The 22,324-nt window shown below is 40.1% G+C and overlaps 1 protein-coding gene across 1 annotated transcript; it reads right to left on the bottom strand.

Annotated features, from left to right (window-relative positions):
- Positions 1-1,075: 1,075 nt before the first annotated feature.
- nptx1l (neuronal pentraxin 1 like) lies at positions 1,076-4,847 on the bottom strand. The gene is made up of 5 exons (XM_026165428.2): positions 4,285-4,847; positions 3,798-4,005; positions 2,923-3,167; positions 2,631-2,810; positions 1,076-2,298 (listed from the first exon to the last, which is right to left on the bottom strand). Exons 1-5 carry the CDS (start codon positions 4,726-4,728, stop codon positions 2,077-2,079), a joined length of 1,299 nt encoding a protein of 432 aa, XP_026021213.1. The 5' UTR covers positions 4,729-4,847; the 3' UTR covers positions 1,076-2,076.
- Positions 4,848-22,324: the final 17,477 nt, after the last annotated feature.

The following is a 22,324-nucleotide window of genomic DNA, read 5'->3' as shown; positions in this document are numbered from 1 at the left end:
TAGATTTTTTAAGGTCCCTTACAAATTTTGTGGGAATCAATTGAAAAATCCAAAGCTTTAATCACTGAACCTTTAATAAATCTGCTTTGTTGCTTTGTTTGTATTGAGTGATGACAGAAGGATACTTTTTAGAGGCGTAACGGGACCTTTTGGGAGGAGAACCGTTTAATTGTAATCTCTGGTTCACTTTTGAAGATGTTTTTGTTATGTTGACAGTTAAGTGTTTTAAATGAAAAATCAATCCTACGTTTAAGCTGGTCAGCTTTTTGCTCTTGCTAGCATTTTATCTTCGTACTGTTAACATGTCTATAAATTTGTAAAAACAAAAAGATTTTGGCCTGAAATTATTTGTTGCAACTATCTGGATAATCCATTAATATTCATAATTTTTTTTTCACCTTTTAAATTATGAGATTTTTTGCTTAAACTGTAAACTGAGTATACCTGGCCGCCTGATGGGCCAAAATCAAAAACTAAACTTTTGGATTAAGCTTTTCTCTGTATGTTTTAACTCAGTTGGCCAATTGATAACTAAGCAATGAATAAAATAATGTTCAGAGCTATTTATGTTGTGTAATTACCAGCCCTAAAATCTGTTAACAGTTCTATATTTGCAATCTTTTGCACATAGCTAGGAATATAGCTTTAAAACAAAACATTCAGTTCAAAGTTAATGGGCCATTTGCTAAACGTACATGGCACATACACCATATAGGCAACATTTAATGTCTGTCATGTTTATTAAGTTATATATTTTTAGAAGTTGTAGATCTTAAACATGAAAAATGTTATGCTTTTGTTGTTTGGTGCTCATGGCTGCCCCTCCCTGAGCCTGGTTTTGCTGGAGGTTTCTTCCTCTTAAAAGGGAGTTTTTCCTTTCCACTGTCACCAAGTGCTTCCTCGTAGAGGGTCATTAGATTTCTCTGTATTATTTTAGAGTCTATAGAGTCTATAAAGCACCTCGGGGTGACTGTTGTTGTGACTTTGTAGCATATGTAAATAATAGTTAATTGAATGTTTCAAAATTCACTTTTTATGTCTTTTGTGTAAAAATAATTATATATGTACACCTGTATTTGATTCAAGTATCACAATTTATTACAAAAACTAGAACTTTTTTTCATCTGTCAGTGTTGCCATGCTTTAAGCATATAACAATACAGTATAAAACCTCAACCCAAAGGTAGAATAGTAAAAGCAGAGATCATAGATGCTGACGCAGCATTACAGAAGTTAAGACATGCTGTTACTGTACAGGAAACATTACGACTGAAGTACAAGCATCTGTAAAATGTGCCATTGGCATCAGTGATTTGCATTTTACCATAAGCAATCTGACCCTTCCTCAATTTAAAGTGTCACAGGAAATGCCCCCTTGGAAAATAATTTACACGAAAATAAATACAAACACAGAAACGCTCTGCAAATGATCATGGATGTGCTGAGATATTTTTCAACAGCCCAAGGCACTCAGGCTCAAACATTGGCAATAAATATACATCATTCTTCAGACAAATCACGTCAAGCAGGTGTGGTTAGAGAAAGAAGAGTGACAGAGAAACAATGTTGTCTAGTTCGTAACCTCTTGAAGAGCGCAGTCCTTTCAAAAAAACAAAAGTCCACCTGGCCTTTTTTCACAGTGAAAATCGCTGGCAGTCGAGACAGAAAAAAGACATATGAAGGACTCAGTCATTTTGTTGACTAGTGCGACATCTGTTCTCTAAAAACTACATTAACCTCTTACTGTATTTTTGATGCTGGCCTGTCATTTTGGTCTCTGAGGGCGACCTCTGCTCACTAGAATGGCATCACCTGCTCCTCCCGGATGCGCATTCAAGCACCACAGGGTGTCGGAGCGCTCCCCTTTTATTTTTCAGTGGCCCATCCCACGTGAGAATCTGGTAAAATATCTATCAAACTGCCCACAAGTGATGTTTTCAAATATCTATGACAACCCAGACGCTATTCACTGACACAATCTCCTCAGATTGGCTGACCTTTTGAATGAGTTTACCGAGGCCGTGACAACACTGGTTTTAGCAAAAACCACTGAGCTTCTCTTCCCTGCAGTTCAGTTCAGTTGAGCTGGCGACAGGCTTCGAATGTCCACTTCGAGGCACCTCCATAAATATCGAGGCTGGTCTCCATCCATGCAAAAACGTTGCCCACTTGCGCTTTGCTGCTGCATGTCGCTAGATTGTAAATTTCTCCCACGGACAGTTTACGATCCCAGATGTGAAAATTTGCCAGGTCTCCTACAAAAGCTTGCGTGGCATCGAACCCTCCTCCAAGCGTGTCCTGTGGCAAACACAGTTTGATTTAATAAAGGATGACGAGCCTGCTTCGTGAAGAGAAACCACAGTCTCTTTAACTATTTGGATGTTTATTTGCCAATCCAGTGGGATTTTTTGATGAGCTCTAACCTTATCAAATTTAAAGTATTCAATTTTTAAGGCTCAATGAATACAAATTATCCAGCTGCTTACATTTTGTTGTAATACAACATAAAATACTATAATGTATGATTTGTTGTGTGTTACTAAATCATGAGAAATAACATTTTTTTTAAAAGGTGCTTCTTTCGACTGGCAGGTGTGGAGCATTAAAACCAGGCTGTGCTTACTGCTTACCTGCTCCTGGCCAAGGATCAGCAGGCCCTGAGATTTGATGGGATGATACGGAGCCAGGTTTTCTCCACTCCCCCTCTTGACACCATCTTGAAAAGCCTCCCAAACACCATCACGAGTTGTCCAAGTCACGCAGATATGATGCCACTTTCCGTCGTTGATGAGAAATGGCAGCTTTGCTACCTTTAAAAAGTTCAAATGCAGGAATTATCAGACCTACAGTGGAAACGAGAATGTCTTACAGTCTAAAAAAAAAATCGAGTGTTATTCGATTTTTCCTGCGTTTTTCTCGTACCTTGTCATTTATTAGAATCTCCATTGGATTGTTCCCCCACTCTATGAGAACCAGCTCGTTGGCTTGTCCAGGAACTGCGTAGGAGAAAGGTGTGCCCACTCCCGGGGAGGCGTTGGACTTGAGCCACATGCACACGGTGAGGGCATACATCTCTGGCAAACTCGTTTTCACTTTTGCGTACATGTAGTTGGTCCTCAGTGGGAACGTGAGCTGAAATTTATCCAGCGGCCTGTTTTCTCTCTGACCTGCCGTAGAAGAAACAGGAAAACAGGCTTGAACTCGTTTTAGAGGACGTGTTCTACCCCACACAGATATATCATTCCTAGTGCTCACATCCTGGGAATATTAACTGGGAATTATACGTTACACAACAAATCCACAATGGTGACGCGCCAGATTTGTTTTAATCTCGCGTGCTAAATCCATCACAGGAGTGGTAACGCTGTTAACGGCCATCTCTTCTTTTCATATTTGCCCGCACCTCATTGACTATATTTAACAGAAATCGCCGTAGACGGTTCTTCCGGAAAAAAGGAAGAAAGAAAAAGAAAAAAGCGAAAGAGAGCGAGTGAGCGGATGTTGTAAATTCTCGTGTGTCTCTTGGAGCAAATGGCGGTGGCAGGTCACTTAGTGCATGTTTGAAATGGTCTAATCTGGCCAGAGTGGGAGTTGAAAACTGCGGGATATACACTGTCCCACCGGCTTTGTGCTCAACATTAAATCGGATATATAATAATGTAGCCCACTATCCTAGATTGGACCCCCCCCCTCTTGACTTTCCATTTTTTAAATCAATTTTCTTATGATTGCTTGATCGTTACAGTCCCCAGCCCATATTGCTTACAACTAATCCACCACCAACTCTTTCCACTTACCTTTCTCCAGGTCGGTGATCCTCTGGTGTAGCGATGTGAGTGTGGACTCCACTCTCCCACGCTGCTCTGTCTCATTGCGGAGTCCGGGTTTGCCCTCTTCGATGCCGTTCACTCGGGACAGCACCTGCTTCTCCAAGTCATCGATTTTACTTTGGAGAAGGTCTTTCAGGCTGTTTGCCTGCACCGAGTTGTTGCTTCTGCTGAATTGCTGTCAGGGGGTAAAAAGTGCGCATTTAGGTGAAAAAGGTTCAGATTCCAGATTATATTTTATTTTGGAGGGTCACTGCCGTAAACTTGAACGAGCAATTTAACCTACGCAAAGAATGTTTTTATGTTCATCTTATGTTCACACTGCGAATTAATTTTAAGAATCTAGACTTGTTAACCTATTGTTTTATTATAATTTTTGTATGTTTTCCATCTTATTTGTCGCAAAACGAGCTGTACGCAAAAGTGTTTATATTCTCCCCGGAAACTGCAGCCCTACCTCCAGATTCTCTAATCTCTGCTTCAGCGACTGTAAAGTCTGTGATAGTTGCGTCAAAGTGTCCGCGGGGCCTCTGGACACGTCCCCCATCGTATTTTTGGTCCCCGCTTCTTTCCTCCTGCCCCCGGGCCGCGCGTCCCCGAGGTCTGCGCCGCTCTGGCTCTCACACCGAGCCAACTTCGAGGTGAGCTCTCTGATAGTCTCTTTTTGGTTCATGATCGTCTCCTTCTGCTGTAAAACCGTCTCCCGCAGCTGCATAACCGTGGTCTTCAAGTCCTCTCCCGGCACACTGTTCTGCAAGGTGGCCGAGCATATGTCCATATCCTTGGGTACGGACGTGCAAATGAACTGCGTCTGTCCGCCAAAGTCTTGAGACGAGCTCTCCAAGAAGACGCAGGAAAATAGAAAAAGTTTCCAGCAGATTTCTCTCTTTGCGGCCCGCATGTCGCCGTCTGCGCCGGGCTTCACTTTTTATTTATTATCGTCTTTAATTCTGTGCTTTATGAGCCGCAGTGACTTTCGCCAGTGTCCCCCTTGTTGTTGTACTCCGTCTCTGCAAGTGCGGCAGGTTTTTATACAGCGTGCCCGGTTCTGCGCAGAGCCGCTCTCACTGCATCACAACCGGTGGGAAGGGAGGGGGGGTCGCGCTGCCCCCGTTTAAAAGGCTCCGGAATCCGCGTCACATTCAAGAGATGAAACCCATTTCGCTCGCGGACTCCCACGTGTTAAATCTTTCATGGCTTTGGCTGTTTGTCATTTCTCCCCGTGTGATATTAATCTGGAAAACGCTGATTTGTAGATGGTAGTGGTTTGGGAGTTGGGGGTGTTGCTTTGCATGGCGGGGTGCCAGCAGAGCCAGCTGTGTTTTGTTTTGTTTAGGGTACACCTAAAGACTCTCTCTCACACATACACACTCACACACACATGCTGCGGGTGGATGCAGAGATCAGAAAGTTGCAGCAATTTGTGGCTGAGAGAGAGATAATGTGTGTGTGTGTGTGTGTGTGTGTGTGTGTGTGTGTGTGTGTGTGTGTGTGTGTGTGTGTGTCCCACAGATTCAGCACCGGGGACAGCTCCCACCACTTTACAGTATCAGCAAGAGCAAAGAGAGCGGCTCGTGTACGCGTTTAGTTCGTTTGAACGTGGAGAGCGTGTTTCATGTTTTCGTTTCAGCCTGTTTCTCCCGCTGTCATCTGGATCATACATGTCTATCTCATGGTGATCTGTGAGAATTCAACGTGAAAAGCGCTCTTCCCCCACAAACTCAGAGGCTATCTCTCTCTCACTCACTCACTCACTCACTCACTCACTCACTCACTCACTCACTCACACACACACACACACACACACACACACACACACACACACACACACACACACACACACACACACACACACTCCTTATTTATCCCCAATGACCCGCTCTTGCAGTCAGTGGTCTGCTCTGCGCAATAATTATCTCAATAATTCAGTTTCTAAAATGATAATCTGTCCCCCAGCAATTTAGCCCATCTATTATTCAGGAAGGGCATTTTCCCTCCCGTTTCTCACTATCTTTTTATTCGGTTGGTGATTAAAATAAAATGAAAATACTGCAATTCAGTTACGAGAACATATTGTCTTTCAAATCAAATTTGATCTTTGGAAGAAAAAAAAAAGAACACAGGCAGGAGAGACAGGACTCCACGTGACAGACGGATGTTTGACAGAGGTGGTTAAATAGGTCATGCCATAATTACTCTCATCTATAGTGGGTCTCTGGGTTGTAGTTGCAGGTGCTTTTTTAGGTCAGGAATTAACACTGGATGATTCATTTGCTATATAACTGTGGTGTTAGTTTTATTATTGGATTACAAGCAAGTAGTCAAATAAAAAGTGTCCTGTTAGAATATTCACTGCTGTGCAAAAGTCATGAACCACACTTCATGACTTTATAATTTGGGAAGTAGGTGCAGTGATTTAATGAAACCTGGGCAACAATACACAAGGGAAAAACAGTTTATACAATTCTAATGAGCTTGAAAGTTAACATTTGGTATGACAGTCTTTATGCTTCAGCACAGTCTGAACTCTCTTAGGGAGCTTTCTTGTCATTTCTTTAAGTAGCTCTCCAAGCTTCTTGAAGGACATTCAAAGCTCTTCTTTGGATGTTGACTGCCTTTCTGTTCTGTTCTGTCTGTCTGGGTCCCACACTGCTTCAGTAATGTTGCGACCCAGGCTCCTGGGAGGCCAATCCATGGCTGATAATGCAACCGAGTTCAGACCCCTTCCAGATGGTAAAGCATGATGGATAAAAAAATCTGTTGGTACTTTTCTGAATTCACAATTCCATCAGTTTTGACACAGTCCCCCAAACCCCTGGCTCATTTGCAGCCCCAAACCATGCCAGAGCCTCCACCTTTGTTCAAGCTTATTGCTGACAATTTGAACAAAGAATTTCAAACTTGGATTCGTCACTCTAGAAGACATGTTGTCACGGATTTTCGGTCCAGTTCTTGTGTAATTTGGCATAACTCAGCCTTTTCTCCCCGCTTCCCTTCCTTAAGAATGTCTCCTTGACAAGCACTCTTCCACAGAGATCATTTCTGATGAGGCTTCAGCAAACAGTTGATGGATCCACCGATGGTCCAGCTGAATTTTCGTAGGTCCTGCATCAGGTCTTTGCTGGATTTTTCCCTTTTTCTTCAGGACATGACTTTTTGATATTGGTCATCTACCACCTGCTATGGACATTCTTTTTTTCAGGCGTATTCTTTATTTGTTTTTCCAGCACTTGTCCAGTTTCCCTTAAATTTTGTCAAAATAAAAACACTGAAAGACTTTCAGGAAGCCTGGAGAACTACCACTCAAGACAATGTCTGACTTCTTCAAAGTGAAATATAAAGAAATTAATTCCAGCTCAAGACTTTTGCACAGTACTTTATGTCTTTCTTTGCCTCACTTTTCACTTGTCACATCACTGTGCTTCTGTGTCATAATATGTGACATAACTGAGCATTATCAGGATTTACGTATGTATTACGTGTGTATTGCTAACTTAATGTCCCCTGAACTTCTTCTCTCTGTGGATTACAGTCTATTTAAGTAATGCAGCAGAGTCTACTTTAAGTGGAATGAAAGGCCAGAGAGGTTTAGCGATTTTACTTTCCGATGTTAATCACTGATAGACGCTCTTTCATATTATGAAAAATAAAGATGAAACCAGTGAAAATGGTTTCTTTTCAGCATTTTAGTTTGGAATGAAAGTTGTTATAAAAGATGTTAAGGTGATGTAACTGTTCGGGTAGAGTTGCAACTGGAAGGCCGCTTATCTGGAGGTTTTCAGGGACGGGATGAACAAAGTTACAGAGGAAAATCCAGGTCAGTGGTCAAAGCCATTATATTTTGTGAGAGACCAAGCAGAATTCATCAAACCTTTTTGTGGAATTTTCTTGCAGCAACACAACTAGAGCATTCACAATACACCAAGCCGAGAATGTGGAAAGCACGGGGCCTATTACAGAGAAATGGTTCTTGGGTGAAATATAAACAGACAAAAACCCCAAAACTTTGATACATGTTGTGCAACATGAAGCCACGCTCTTTGGCCCTCCCAGGGCATCTTTACTGGCAGCGCCAAAGATGTGAGTAAACAACTTTTTGTCTCTTCAATATCAGCCATCTGGTAAATCTGTGCTGGTTATGTAATTACTGACAATGGACCACAATGCTTTTTTTTGCGTGTGTGTTTTTTACTAAGTCTATTCATTATCAGTATCGTCTTCCAATAAAGTGATTTGCCAGAGCTGTAGCCATTGCCGAAATGTGCTAGTTAATGAGCCGAATAGACAAAGAAGTGAAACTGTGTTTTTATTATTTCGATTGACTTTATTCCACATAATCAGGCAGAAAAACCTAGACATCATCTACCCTGTGGGGAAAAGAGAGCAGTGCAAAACGTCCAAAGTCTAGCTCTCATTATAAATTCATTATTCAGGGCTTCCCACATAAACAAGTCTCGGAGCCATATGCTTAAAGTAGAAAAACCTTCTGTAGCTCCTCAGAAACACGCTGCACCTCTTCCCTTCACCTACTACTCCCGCCACTTCTCCTCCCTCCAGTCATGTGAAACCCGAAGAAGACACTTGAAGCAGACTGTTGTTTTGAAGAATTTCCAGTCTCTCAGGTTAACATTTTCCACTGCGTGTCACAAGTTCAGCCTGTAAACATTTCTGTTTTGCTGTGACTGCTGCATCAGCTATTGAATTAGTAATGTACTTAGCTGTGCTGTGCGTGAAATAATATGATGGTTTGGATAAATGTTTATTTGCTGTTCAAGTCGTTGTGCGAGAGGTGACAATCAGTGACTCTGGAGATGCTAATCTCACGCAAGCAGCTGCCAGTCGCTCTTATCACAACCCTGTTCGGTATCACTGCAGCTCTGTCGGGGATGTGCTGCCAGGCCTCTGTCCACCTGTTCTGGTGAACAGCTTCACCTTCTAATAGATTCAGACACAGAGGAAATGCATTCTCCAGCACTGGGGATCAATACTTGTAATTGCACATGCTGTCAATGTGCAATATGGTTTTTCTCCCTGATCTCTTTCCTACGTTCTGCTAAAGTGCTGCGATAATCTTTTTGGTTTTAATTTGTCCACTGACATTATATAATGCTAGGGGTCTAAGTTCAGTAAACTGTAACATATCATACTACAAAGTGTGTATATAATGGTTTAAATTACTAATTAACATAGCAGAAAAAGTGTGTTTCTTGCAAGTCTTCTTGCAGTAACTCTTATACTGTGGGTAAACCTGTTTATTTTCTCTTTAAATTGTGCCACACTTATTTTTATGCCCAAATTTGAGCACACTGGCCCTCTTTGAGAAATCAGGAATTAATCAAGCATAACATTTATTCGCTAAAAATTTCAAGGATAACAACCATAATTGTATTTTAGCATTAAAACTGTTATTTCGATTAAAGCAACGTCTGCATCTTCATGCACACATAGTTTGACCGTTCTTGATTTAAATAATATTTTTGGAGGCAAAGGTCTTTTGTGTATTTATGTAAGAATATCTTGCCAATACATTTTCTCATTTCTGCTGTGAGTTAGTAATAACAGTAATAAGGTCAAAAAGATCAACCTTGGCATCTATGAGTAAGAACACTGGGAGAATTTAAAATTTCAAGTGTGGAAACTCAACTTCTGCCCTCAAAACTTTAAATTAGAGTTTAAAATAAAACAAAACAGGCTTGTAATGCAGACATCTGCAAAGTTTGATCCAATAAAAATGCAATTCAGTAACACGAGTGGTAGGTGGCTATATCAGCGAACATGCACACTTTTTGCAAACTTTTGTAATAAACACTTCCTGAAGCCAATGCAGGGGGCCCCGGGGCCAGAGGAGGTGTGTATTTTTATCGACACACACATGCTACAGGTATGTGTGTGTGATTATTATACAGATACACACCCATTAATGTAGCAAAGTAACGCTAACATTGCAGAGCTTTATCACCTCGTCACTCCGCTTCATTAAAGCTGAACCCTTGCTGTTTGAATCACACCAATTAGAGAAACATTTGAACACCTAGAGTGGAAAGATATTTACTGTATGCCTGAAGAAGCTGCAGGTTAGCGCATTCTGCTGTTTTCCCATTTTAGCGTGACCACTACTGCCACTGTGTCTGATAATTACTGGAAGGTATTTCATCATTTCCATGAACAAAAGCCTAATTAAGCCGCCTCTTTGTGCAGCAGGCCACAGCCATCCTCACTACTCCAGAGGAGGAAAACACTCTCCATTTTGGGGTCACAGGAACTTTACTTTTTAGGAAAATATCAGACAGCACAAAGTCCAAAAAAAAAAAAAAAGCCCACAGAGTCTAATTAAAGTAACGACATTTTACTTATAACTTCTCATCACTTTTTTTGGTGATGGTGTTGGTGGGATGGGGATTATTTGCCTTATGGTGGGCAGATGGAGTTTTTTCATACTGTATTGCTTTCCTTATGTTTTATTAAAGGTTGTGATTTAATTGTTCGTTCCTTCTGCATGAGCCGAGCAGCCATCTGAAATTGATACAATGCATCATCTGACATCGGGATCATTATCTGCGCAACGTGGCAGTATTCTGCTTCTGCTTCAAGAAGATGAAGAAAATATATTACAGTGTGTGCGTGGAAGTGTTTTTTTTTCTTTCTCCTTCCGAGTGCTCGGAGTACGCGGTGATTTGATACAGAATGCCGAAAATTACTGTTATGAATTATCAGTATTTCTTTCTTTTTTTAAAAGATTTTACAAGTATAGTCATTCATCATTTAATTCTTCTGATCTCATCTGCTGTCAAATGCATGCAAACTGTGAAGGCGCTGGAATATGAACAGAAAGCTTTATGAGCCGCTGTTGGTGTATGGAAAAAAAAGCAAACCGCCTTTTTTCGTAATGCAATCATACCACCACCGAGTGTCTTTGCTGTCACGGGCATGTTTAGATTTTATAGATTATCAGTTATTATGATGACATTATTGGTTTTTCTTCCTCTACACTGACTGTGTGCTTGCATCTGTGTTTCCTGCAGTGTTTTTTGTTTTTCGTCTCCTTCAACCACAGCCAATGAACTGATCAATATTACCAGCTTAAAAAGAATCAGTTATTTTAACATATATTTTTAAGTAAATTGCTTCTTAATCATGCATCAAACTCTGTTTTACAATACTGTGCAGTTCAATTAACCAATATTATGCTCAAACAGTCGGTCTATTTGATTTTCGTGGACATGGAGGCTATACTGAATGTCAAAAGAGGTGCATTAGGTCATCTCTGGCTCTGTTATGATGTCATAGTGATGTTATCAGTGGTTATTTAAGCCTGGGCCTGAGGATTTGGATACTTTGATGAGCAGAGCTGTTTGTGTGCAGCTTAATGACACATATGCATTAGGTTTGTAGTAGTATTTTGCTCTAAGAATTTCCAACCTTTATTTTCTAAACTGTGGGAGGGTAATCCTAGCCATCATAGAAGAGGACATGGAGTACACCCTGGACAGGTTGCTAGTCTATTGCAGGGCTAACACGGAGAGACAGACAGCAATTCGTGTAGACATTCACAGCTACAGCATGGCCACTTTAGTTTCCACAAGGATGCTTTACTTGAAACCTTTAGAGAATTCCTCTTACCCATCAGTTACTCAAAACACTCTCCCTCTTTGTCTTCTCATTGCCATCTCTATTGAATTTGAATATTGTTTTGGGATGAATGCAAGAGGCACAGTATTCCTTCAAGTCCTGAAGGCATTCTACATTATGAATTAGGCATCACACATTCTTACATCTACATCACAAATGGCCTTGTGGAGTGGATTTCAATCTCACCTCGGATCCCTTCAGTGCAGCTGGAGGCTGACTGCAGACTCCACAGACACTATGTTGCTCACCTTTATTGCTTTACATGAAATGCCTGCTGTTCCATTCCTCCATGAGTGTGATCCTTTTACAGCGATGTGAAAAATGATGCCCGCTAAACCGCAACTGTGAATTATTATTATTACTATTAAATACAGCTTAAATCAAAGTGGGAACCCTCTTCAGAGCCACCTTTCTACTTGTACATCATCGGTAACACAACAGGCAGGTTTCTATTTGGCATCCAAAGTGAGGGTTGTAAGAAAAGATTAGGCATAATGCAGAAATTGCATGCAAGTGTGATATAAAGTCATATCACTCACTGGTGCGGTGCACACTTCTCTGCTCAGCTTTAGTCATTATTTACTTGATTTCCACACGAGTCCATATGTTCACGGCACGTTTCTGTGGCACAGACCAGCCAACCGGGCGGGCACAAGCACTGTGTAGGTGGGAGCCTCATGTTTGTGCACCACTCGGCTGTCAAAGAAGCCGTGGAAGCATGAAGCGCTGTCAGGAGATGCAGTCTAATGAAGGGATGTACTCTCGCCGAGCAACACAAAGGGAGAGTGACTGACTTGTTCAAGGCCTCTGTCTGGCACCTTTTCTCTGCAGGAGGGACTGAAGACATCATGCTGGATCATGCCTAGCCAAAAGGAAAAGAAAAAGAAAAAAAAGTTAAGGCGACTCAAGGAAAAGTTGTGCTTCTTCATCTTATTAAGATTCAAGCGCGCCCACGCTGTGTTAGTAGAAGGACGATTGAGTCCAGCCTGTTAATCAAGAGAAATGACAAATTACAAAAACTTGCAGATTCTGTGAAATTTTGATGCTGTTTCAAATACAGACTAAATGCTGAAAGTAATAATAGGAGTAACAATAATGATAATTATAAACAAGAAGCACTCAGAGACTGCTTTAGCTATTATTTACTTGCACCGATGCAGCTCACTATCTGGGCAGTGTTTACTTTTAATAGAATTGTATTGTATTTTGTATATATTAATTTTGATTTCCTTGTTCTTTTTAAACTTTGTCAAGTTTGTAGTGCAGTAAAAACTAGTGAAAAGTGCTTTTGCTGTTTGCCCATTTTAATATACTTGACACGATTTAGAGCGTAATTATTTTTTTTATTTAGCTCTAATTCATGTTTAGTGTTCACTTAGCAAGAAATATTAAGTGGAAAAAAATTTTTTTGACCATAAGTCAATTTTATTTTCCCAAAGATATTAATACAATCATTCAGGAATTCAAATTGTTATGTATTTAAATGGTTATAATCTGTTACTGGCAGTGATGGGAATAAAGGGGTTACAAGTAACCGCGTTACTAACGGTGTTACTTTTTTCAGCAACAACTAATCTAACTAATTACTATTCCTATCGTTACAACGCCGTTACCGTTACTAACAAGAAAATGCGGTCCGTTACTGTTTTTTAACAAACAGACGGTTGAAGCTGTCTTCAGCTTACGCATCTTATATCAGTTGCACGGAAGTAGCTGACTATGTAAGTAATCTGGGCGCTACAGCTTTAAACAGCTGCAATCACTTTCTGGAACAACACCTGGAGCTAAGGGGACAAAACAATCGCATGAGTGCTGCTGTTTGACTGAAGAAGAATAAAGTAGTCGTGGTGAGACAATCACATGACCACTTCAAGATTACAAAGCAACAAGGTGATAGATACCAGTTTTTAAATTGTGTTGATAGGCCACGTAAAACCACAGTCATGATAAACAATTTATACACGGTGTTTTTTCCTGAATAGTTTCCTCACATTTGCTGTCTAAGGACAGCGCAGCAAGCACTCTCTGCTTATGAGCAAAAAATAAAAAAACAAAACAAAAAACAGCCCGTTCGTGTTGGAGGAAAAATGTACCGTGTCAACCAATCAAAAATGATATGGCCACATGACATTTGGTTGTTTAGAGAGAGAGAGAGAACGGGCTGGAGAAAGATAGACAACAGAGAGAGAGAGGGCGAGTTTTGAGATGTGAGAGATTTGTGATATTTAGCGTGTGTGTAGTTAATATGTTGTCTTGTGTAGTTAGTGTGTAGTGTTGTGGATAGTTTTGTGTTGTGTGTCAGAACAATGAGCTGCTGTCTCCAAGTAGAAAACAGGAGTGATACACCTGCTGCTGTCAGACCTGCAGGTATCAGGCTGTGATGTTTTCCTTTATAGTGGACAGAAATATTTGGAGCAGCACAAATAATTTGTGTGGCCTCTTACTGAATGCAGAACAGCTGATTGTTCTGTAAATAGTTTGAAATGGTTATTTAAAAAAGCGTAAAAGGTAAATGGATGCAAAAAACTTTGTTGTTTGCAAAACTTGTGCATAGTATTTAAAAATTGACAATTTATATTTGAATTACATTTATGAAGTATGATTCAATAAACATGTTTGTGGTTGTTACGGTAAAAATATCACTTTTCTATTCGGATTTTATGGGGTTTTTTTGTCTCTTTTTAGATCTATTGTGTTAATACAGTATATCAAAATAAAAACATAATTGTAAAATCAGACACGTGAGGTTGTGCTGAGAAGGATGATACCAAACAAGGCAAAGTAAATCGTTTTTAAAGGTGAAATGTAGAGGAAACATCAAAAGTAGTGAAAAATGGCCGATTATACCCTGGACCCAGTGGGTTAAACATTTTTTTTCAAGTAATGCAATAGTTACTTTTCAAGTAATTCATTACTTTTTGAATCGTGTAACTCAGTTACTTTTTGAAGAAGTAACTAGTAACTATAATTTATTACTTTTTCAAAGTAACTTGCCCAACACCGGTTACTGGGATGTACATAACAAAGTCATCATAAAATTGATTAACTATTTTCAAAAAGTATCCCATGGCAACAGGTTCTACTCCGCCTGACAAGCTTTGATCTTTTTTAATTGTCCCACATAGCATTTTTATCACTTTGACCTTCAGATTACTTTATTGACCTTGAAGGAGAGGTCAAAGGCCAAATGTGATGTGATAATATGATTTTTTAAATCTTTGTATGATGCTTTCTACATGTTCACAATACACACCACACTTATAAGAATCACAGCTTTTTCAGTTACAAGGTTTTTTGTCAATTTTCAACAAATTACAATAAATCTTAGGTTGACCTTGGTGGATGTAAGTCAGATCTTAATGGATTGTTACATCCCTACAATTTTTTTTATCAGAAGAGTATATCAATGCTTTATGAAAATAGCTGATTAGTGTAACTGCTAGTCACCTTATGCATTGCTGACTATAACAACATTTGTAGCATGCAGGAAAAAAAAGATATTTTATCATAGTTTAAAATAGAACACAAATTGAATCCAGGACACAGGGGTGAGCGTGTGCAGCTGTTTATTACAGTAATACAGACATTATAATGTAGGACCACTGAAGTTATATATAGTGGTGGCCAGGCAGCTGACAGTACAATACTCTAAAGCACTAAGAAAGTGTTACAGTATGAATCTGTCACTGCAGATTATAGTAAATAAAGAAGAAAAAGCCTAAAGCATGCAAAACAAGCTGCCACTACTTTTCTGTAACTTAACAAGCCCGTTTTATAATTTGCCTGAGTTGGCAAATGTGGAGCACTGCATGATGTAAAACTACCTTTGCTACATTTTCCTCTAGAAGAATATTCACTGAGCATGTCTGGATACACACAGTGGGTTTAAAAGAAGCTCGACGTGAACATGACTTCTGTTTGTTTACAAGAAGACTCGGGGGACACTTTTAAATACAAGATGAAGACAGAAGTGTTTAGATTGCAGGACACTGTCAGTGAAAGGCCGAAGCCTTATTGTATTATGTATGTGTAGCAGGTGGAGTCGCTACAAAAATAGATCAAACGTGTCCACGCAGGCAGGACCCGAAGAACCGTCGGTCCTCGAGTGAGCAAGAATCTGTATGTCAGAAACTGAAAGCAGACATACTTCAAAGTTTATTCAGTGCCGTGTGATCCCTTGACAGGTCACATCGAGCTTACGCATGTTTGATTATTCTCCAGGCTTCCACCTGTATGTGAAGTCCACCAGACACGACAGGTATGCAGCTGTGCTTGATCCAGGATGCCGTATAGGAACCGGGATATTACTGTGATGTAATGTGGGAGCAGATAAGGCCAGGAAAGTAAAGATGTATTGATTTTTCTGTACATCAAGGTCGCTTCCTCTCTCCATGTATTTCCCTCTTTGGGAGTGTGTTTGTGTGTGTGTGAGAAACTGAAAGCATGGCACATTGCACACACGAAAGCTTTTTTCCTTGACTAAAGAATGTCTGATCTGAGGAAGTCACACTGTTAGTATCTTTGATGTTTTGTACAGTCACAGAGAGCGATTGAGAAATAATGCAAAAATAAAAACAGTTAAGTCACACCTTAATGCTTTTAAATGAAACTGATCAGCAACTTGGTAATAAATGCTGTCCCAAGTCGATGCATTTTTAACCCGTGCTTTGCAGCGTCACAAACATCTTTGCTTTAAAAATGTAGTCCTGTATCAAGCTTGTTCATAAGTGTGTCTACATCTGTGTGTGTGTGTGTGTGTGTGTGTGTGTGTGTGTGTGTGTGTGTGTGTGTGTGTGTGTGTGTGTGTGTCTTTAGTACATAAAAAAAGAGCAGGATCAGTGCCTCCACATGAAGGCTCCCTCCCAGAACCCCTGCCAGAGAGAAGCCAGCATCACATCTGTGTGGAATACTAAAATCGTGTCAGAAAGTGCAGGCAAATATTTCTGTACACCAGCTCTTCTCTACAGGGAATGAAGTTCACATAACTGCAGCAATCTCTATTTTTTCCCCAACTTCTCAGCCTCCTTCCTTAACGCTTTCAGTGTTTTTAGTGATCTCTCTGTTCAGATTTAAATGTGATATTGGACTGTTTTGCTTCAAAGGATGATTTTGTTCTCTTTTATTGCCCCATTTTTTGTCTTTTTAATGCAATGACCACTCCCCACAGACACACACACACTCTGCCAGCCTTCTCTCAGGCGAGAACCAGAGAGCCCCCACTTGCCCAGCAGCATCAATAATACAACTAGAACACCCCCCAACACTACTTGCTTCTAAAAATAGACCCTCTTTTTTCTTTAATATTTAATTTGCCCCCTTCTATCTTTCTTTCTCTTTCATTTTAGCCTTTTTCTCTATTCATTGTCTCTAAATAGGTGATGAGAAAAGATGTCAACAGATGAGTGTTTGTTTCCACCTTTCTACTTCCTACTTTCCATCAGTGACTCTGTTTTCCTGCTGTCCAGCTGCAGCGCTCTGCAGGACCCATCCTTTTAATTTGTATGTGAGTAAGGGCCAAAACTTTTAAACTAGTGTTTTTGTTTATTAAAACACTGTAGTTTAAAAGCACTAGATAGATAGATAGATAGATAGATAGATAGATAGATAGATAGATAGATAGATAGATAGATAGATAGATAGATAGATAGATAGATAGATAGATAGATAGATAGAAATTAAAGAGTATTAAGTTGTGTGAAAATTAAAGTTTTCACCTGACTCTCTCCACCCTCACTGCTTCCACAGGGATTAAAAAGATAAATAGCAACCTGGTGCTGCTAATCAGATCGAATGCACTTGATTTACTGATCATCAGCAAGTGGGAGAACCTCTACAAAGCAGCATTCACCTTGCATTGTGCTGGTATTGTGCAGTTAACACACACATTAAGGTGTGTGTTAACACAATGCCAAGGAGGAAACGCATTGATAATGATCTGAGAGAAGCAACTGTTGGTGCCCATCAATCTGGGAATGGTTATAACGCCATTTCCAGACAATCTGAAGCTCATCATTCTAAAGGTGAGAAACATTCAAGACATCCCAGCAAACTCACCCCAAGATCAAACCGTGCAATGCTCAGAGCTACATCAAAGTCTACAGACCTCAGTTAGCATGTTAAATGTTAAGGCAAAGTAAATTAGGAAAAGGCTGAACAGCTGTGGCTTGTTTGAAGGGGTCGCCAGGTTTGAGTGTCCCTCTATAAAGCACATTAAATAAAAAAGGCACAAATGTCTTGGCATGAACATTTGCCCACACATCTGGAACAATGTCCTTTGGACAGACGAGATCAAAGTGGGGACATTTGGACACACTTCCATACTTGACCTCATACCAGCTGTTAAGTACGGCGGTGGTGGCGTGATGATGTAGGCTTATTTTGCAGTTGCAGGTGTTGTAATAATAACCCAGTAAGTCCAGACTTCTGAAGTAACACTGTAAAAACAAATGGACCAAAATTCCTCCCCAATCATGTGAGAGAATGCTAAAGATTATTTCAAGTTATGGCGGCTAAATGTGGGTCTAAACTCTTGAATCATGGGGTGTACTTAATTTTTCACAGGACTGCAGATGACTGCAGTGCAAAATAGATTGTTTTCTTCTCTTTAAAAAAAAACTAAACCATTGCTTATGTGGAATAATGCTGCTGCTAAACTTCAGGCGATAATTATTTAGAGCTTGCATTTGATTAGTCAAGCATTTCCTAAGATGATCCTGATACAGCAGCTCCATAAATACACATTATTAGGTGTTTGTGGTTTAATCTCTACCAGCCAAATTTCCTCACAGCACAGTTTTTGTATCCACCAGAACTAATTTTCTAATCTTATCATCCCTGTTTGTAGCTCATTAATATGCTGCTAATTTGATGAATTCTGTACCGGAGATATTAAGGGTTCCACACAAACAGCACTGCAAAATAACATATTACTGAGTAAACAACCGTGAAGGCTTTTGTTGTTAAATGGCAGATGTATGGGAAATCCTTGTATTTAATTGCTATTCCTGGACTCATCAGACTTGTGACTGATCTGCTGCTGTGGTTTAAAATGACTGTTAATCATTTTTAGGTTCATTTCTTTCAGGTTTCAGGTTTCCACTCTAAACTCTGTGTATACCATGTCTTATAGCAGGAAAAGTACACGTAGTAACAGGTAATTATGACTTTGATTTCAGTAAACTATCCCAGCAAAGAGAGCAAGAAATGCAATAGTTGTAAAAACTAAATAATAAGGCAGAGGATTTACATTCAGATAAGTTCATCTTTATTTGAATGATCAATAGATTGAACTTAAATATTCCTATATGAAAAAAGGGATTGAATTTTAAAAAAGAAAGAAAGAATATAAATAAAAGGTGTAGCTCTTACTTCTGTTTGTTAAAAAGTACAAGAAAAAGATTCCTTGCTTTCTCAGAGTACTTCTCAAACAAGATGGGGGAATTTCCTACTGTGACTGTCTGTAAGCTTTAATCTGCCATCACAGCGACAGATCCAAGCAGAAGGGAAATGCTCACAGAGAAAATCTTGTATGTTTTCAAACCAAAAGCAATCGTGATTCATGCATTCTCGGTTTCTCCGAGAACAGTTCATTTCCCATTGAACAAATACGGTTTTCATGTGGGAGGCGATTTCAGGGGTGGCTGAGTGCACCTTACCCAACGCTGGGTGCACACGTGCATTTTCCTGGGCGGCTTTTAGTTTTGTGCCCTGCGCCCGATGCTGCAGTTCTGCCCATGAGACTCCTTTGACCCCGCCTCAGACCAATGGAGGGGAAAGAAGGGAGGAGAGGAACGCTCTGCTGAGAGTTGACTTACTGTTTGTTATGTAAAGTGTCCTGATGGGGCACAAAGGTGCCAGCTGATGGGCAGAGAGTTGCTGATGGTGGTTTCAGCTCTGCTTACACATCAGTGTCTCCTTTTGTAATTTAGATCTCTAATAAGCAGGTTTTTTAAATTAACACCACCTCTGGAAAAACAAATACAGCAGTTGGATGGATGTGAAAAAATGACTTTAATATAGGATACAGGAACTAGTTTCAGCGGCATATTTAACTTCATTTTCTTCTGTTTTTAAAGTTATTATTCTCAACACAGAATAGCCTTTACCTTCAGCGTGTTGACTAATTTAGTAAAATTACAATTTAGCTTTTCACGGTGCTCATTATTCATCTCTTTCTAGTTTCCACTCTGATACATTAACTTCATACGATAGTAAACAATAGATTAATTCTCATTGTTTTAGCCTCATAAATCATTCCAGATTATTGTCTTAAGATGTTGGCAAACACATTTTCACCGGCATCGTCTAATGAGGTGTGCAAATTGGTTCTGGCAGGCAGGATTATAGGCGCATTTGTAGTAGGCCACTGTGTCAGGATAGAGCTTACCTGAGCAACATCTTAATGTGATGAAGATGGACTAAACTCAAATGGTGTTGCTTGCGATGAAACGCTGCACAGAATTCCAAATCAGGTGTCCAGAGAGTAGAATGCACAACATTGCAGCGTAATGCATCATTACTTCAGCGCTGCATCCTCGTTTTTGATATCAAATAAACTTTGATAGCGAGGAAATGTGAGCTTTTCTAGTCAGTCATTCAAAAGTATAAATAACAGTGATGTGAGAGCAGATTCGTGATACCAGGAGGGACTTTTCTAAGGCACTGGATCCAGCAACCTTCTACCTACTTTAAAATCAATCACAGTATAAAGCTCTCTGTTCTCGGAAGACTGAACCTCTCACACAGGCTTTCTTTCTTCTGCTAACCTCAGAGGGATCTGTCTGTTACCAAGTCAAAAGTTTGAAAACTGTTTTCAAATCTAAATCCGTGGGAGAATATATATTGTCTGGCAAAGAACTCCCTCAGATTCTGAGCAAAACTTTCTGAAAGCCCTTGGCGCGGCAACTGAACTGGCATTAATGAACGTGCTCGCCGTGATGCCATCCTCTGCTGTGTCACCAGTGTGAGAGTGAGCGGAGGGGTGCTTCCCCTCCACCTTCTTATTATTATAATGCATCAGTGGCGTCTTTAATGTTTTTGTTGCGACACTCAGATGTAAATAAGTTATTAATGTACAGTGAATGCGTCAGGGCTCGGAGCAAAAACATCCAAGTAGAACAAGTTGAATCAGATGAGGTTTACACAGTTCAGTAAATAGAGAATGTGAACTGCTTGTTTTATTGTCTTAACTCTATGTACGATAGAGACAAGACTCAATAAAACAAAACGTTGCAGCGTAGTACCAGTGGCATGCATACAGTATAACTTTGACTTTGACCTAAAACTATCAAAAGAAGATTGTTATTTCAGTCTGCAATCATGTTTGGTGGCACTGCTTTGGAACATTTATGAGTATTAGCAACATGTCACAATACATGTCACAATGTCAGGTTACTCGTTCTTCACTTTTGATCCATTTTTTAGAAAAAGGACCCATGGTACTCAGAGGAATGACGAATTCTGACGCATTGGTATGTGTCAATAAAGACGTGCTTTATTGACGTCTTTATTGACCATAAGAATAGCTGCAGAGAACAGGCAAAGACCACCTTCCCTAACATCTGATGCAGATCCTTTCATTTAGGTGTCTAAGCAGGGATGAAATATGACAGAAACTGCTCAGTTCAGAAAACATTTTCAAGGGTTCCTCCCACTAGCCTTTCATGGGGTAAAAAGTTAAGGCAGAAGTACCGAGTTTCCTTCTAACCCCAGCAGTTTGTTTTCAAGTACCTGAAAGCTAACTGCAATCCCATCAGCCACAGCTGTACTTAGAGCTTTGTTTTAATGTTACCATAGCAGCATGGCAAAGTTAAACGGGTCGAAGTTATTGTGAGCATGTTAATAAGCTGCTAGTGAGGGCTGACTGAATGATTTTTCTCCCTGAAAGTGTTTATTCAAGGTTACTGTAAGATTGTAAAGTCAGTGCAGATGAAGGCATCAGAAAGAAAGTTCAGTCCTGTGGGCAGAGGGATAAGCAAGATATTCCAGGTTTTCTTCTACCCAGAAACACTTTCCAGTTCCTCCTCAGGGAAGGCAGTCTCTGCGAGAGGAAAATATATAATAAGAGATATAGAATCTCTCTTGTGGGTGTACCCCCAGCTCTCTACCCGATTGGGTAAGCCTTCTTATGTCACAGAGGAGCTGTGGTTCTACTCGAAGCTCCTAACCCTTCCTCTGAGGTTGAGCCCAAACACCCTACAGAGGAAACTCGTTTAGGCCACTTGTATTCACAGCCTTTCTCTTTCAATCGTTACCCAGATCTCACCACCACAGGTGAGGATGGGAATGTAGATGTACTGGTAAATCAAAAGCTTCTCACTTTGGCCAAGCTCTGTTTTCACAACCACAGTCCAGTACAATCCCCACATTATCACTGATGCTGCCAGTGATGATTCTTGATTATGTTGGGGCATTGAGGAAAATTTCTCAAGGGGCTTCTCAAACTCATGTCATATCATCTGAATCCAACAACAAAAATAACAATAACAAATGTTAAAGTTCAAAGTAAACAAAAGAAATATTGCGATGCTCATGGAAGTTAAATTATTCAATCGAGTGTCTCTCCCGCACAGCTGAGGCTAGACTAGCAGCATTTGGCTATTTAACATTATATTTAATGGTTATTAGCTGCTCCACTTGCCACTGTGCTGCTTTTCTCTGCTTCCTCTTTGTTTCCACTCACTTCATTTTCTTTGTGTTGTTATCATGTTATCAGTAGGTTTATTTAAACAGAATCCAGTCCGGTGGGACTCCGTTAGGTCTCACTACTCTCATTGCAAACTTTGCACATTGCTTATGCTCTGGCTTATAGTTTGTGAGCCTTCGAGGTGCCCCCACTGGCCTAGGGCCCCAAATAGTCCCTATTTCCA

The sequence above is a fragment of the Astatotilapia calliptera genome, chromosome 4 (assembly GCF_964374335.1).
Source record: "Astatotilapia calliptera chromosome 4, fAstCal68.1, whole genome shotgun sequence".
In the NCBI taxonomy this organism is placed as follows: Eukaryota; Metazoa; Chordata; class Actinopteri; order Cichliformes; family Cichlidae; genus Astatotilapia; species Astatotilapia calliptera.
Note: the sequence above shows the minus strand (reverse complement) of the source record. Positions and strands in the feature narration are given on the sequence as shown.

Coding starts and splice junctions, on each gene's coding strand:
- nptx1l (XM_026165428.2), bottom strand. CDS start 4,728: ATGCGGGCCGCAAAGAGAGAAATCTGCTGGAAACTTTTTCTATTTTCC. Junction 2,811..2,922: donor AGATTCTAATAAATGACAAG/GTACGAGAAAAA, acceptor AACTTTTTAAAG/GTAGCAAAGCTGCCATTTCT. Junction 2,299..2,630: donor TGATCCTTGGCCAGGAGCAG/GTAAGCAGTAAG, acceptor TGTTTGCCACAG/GACACGCTTGGAGGAGGGTT.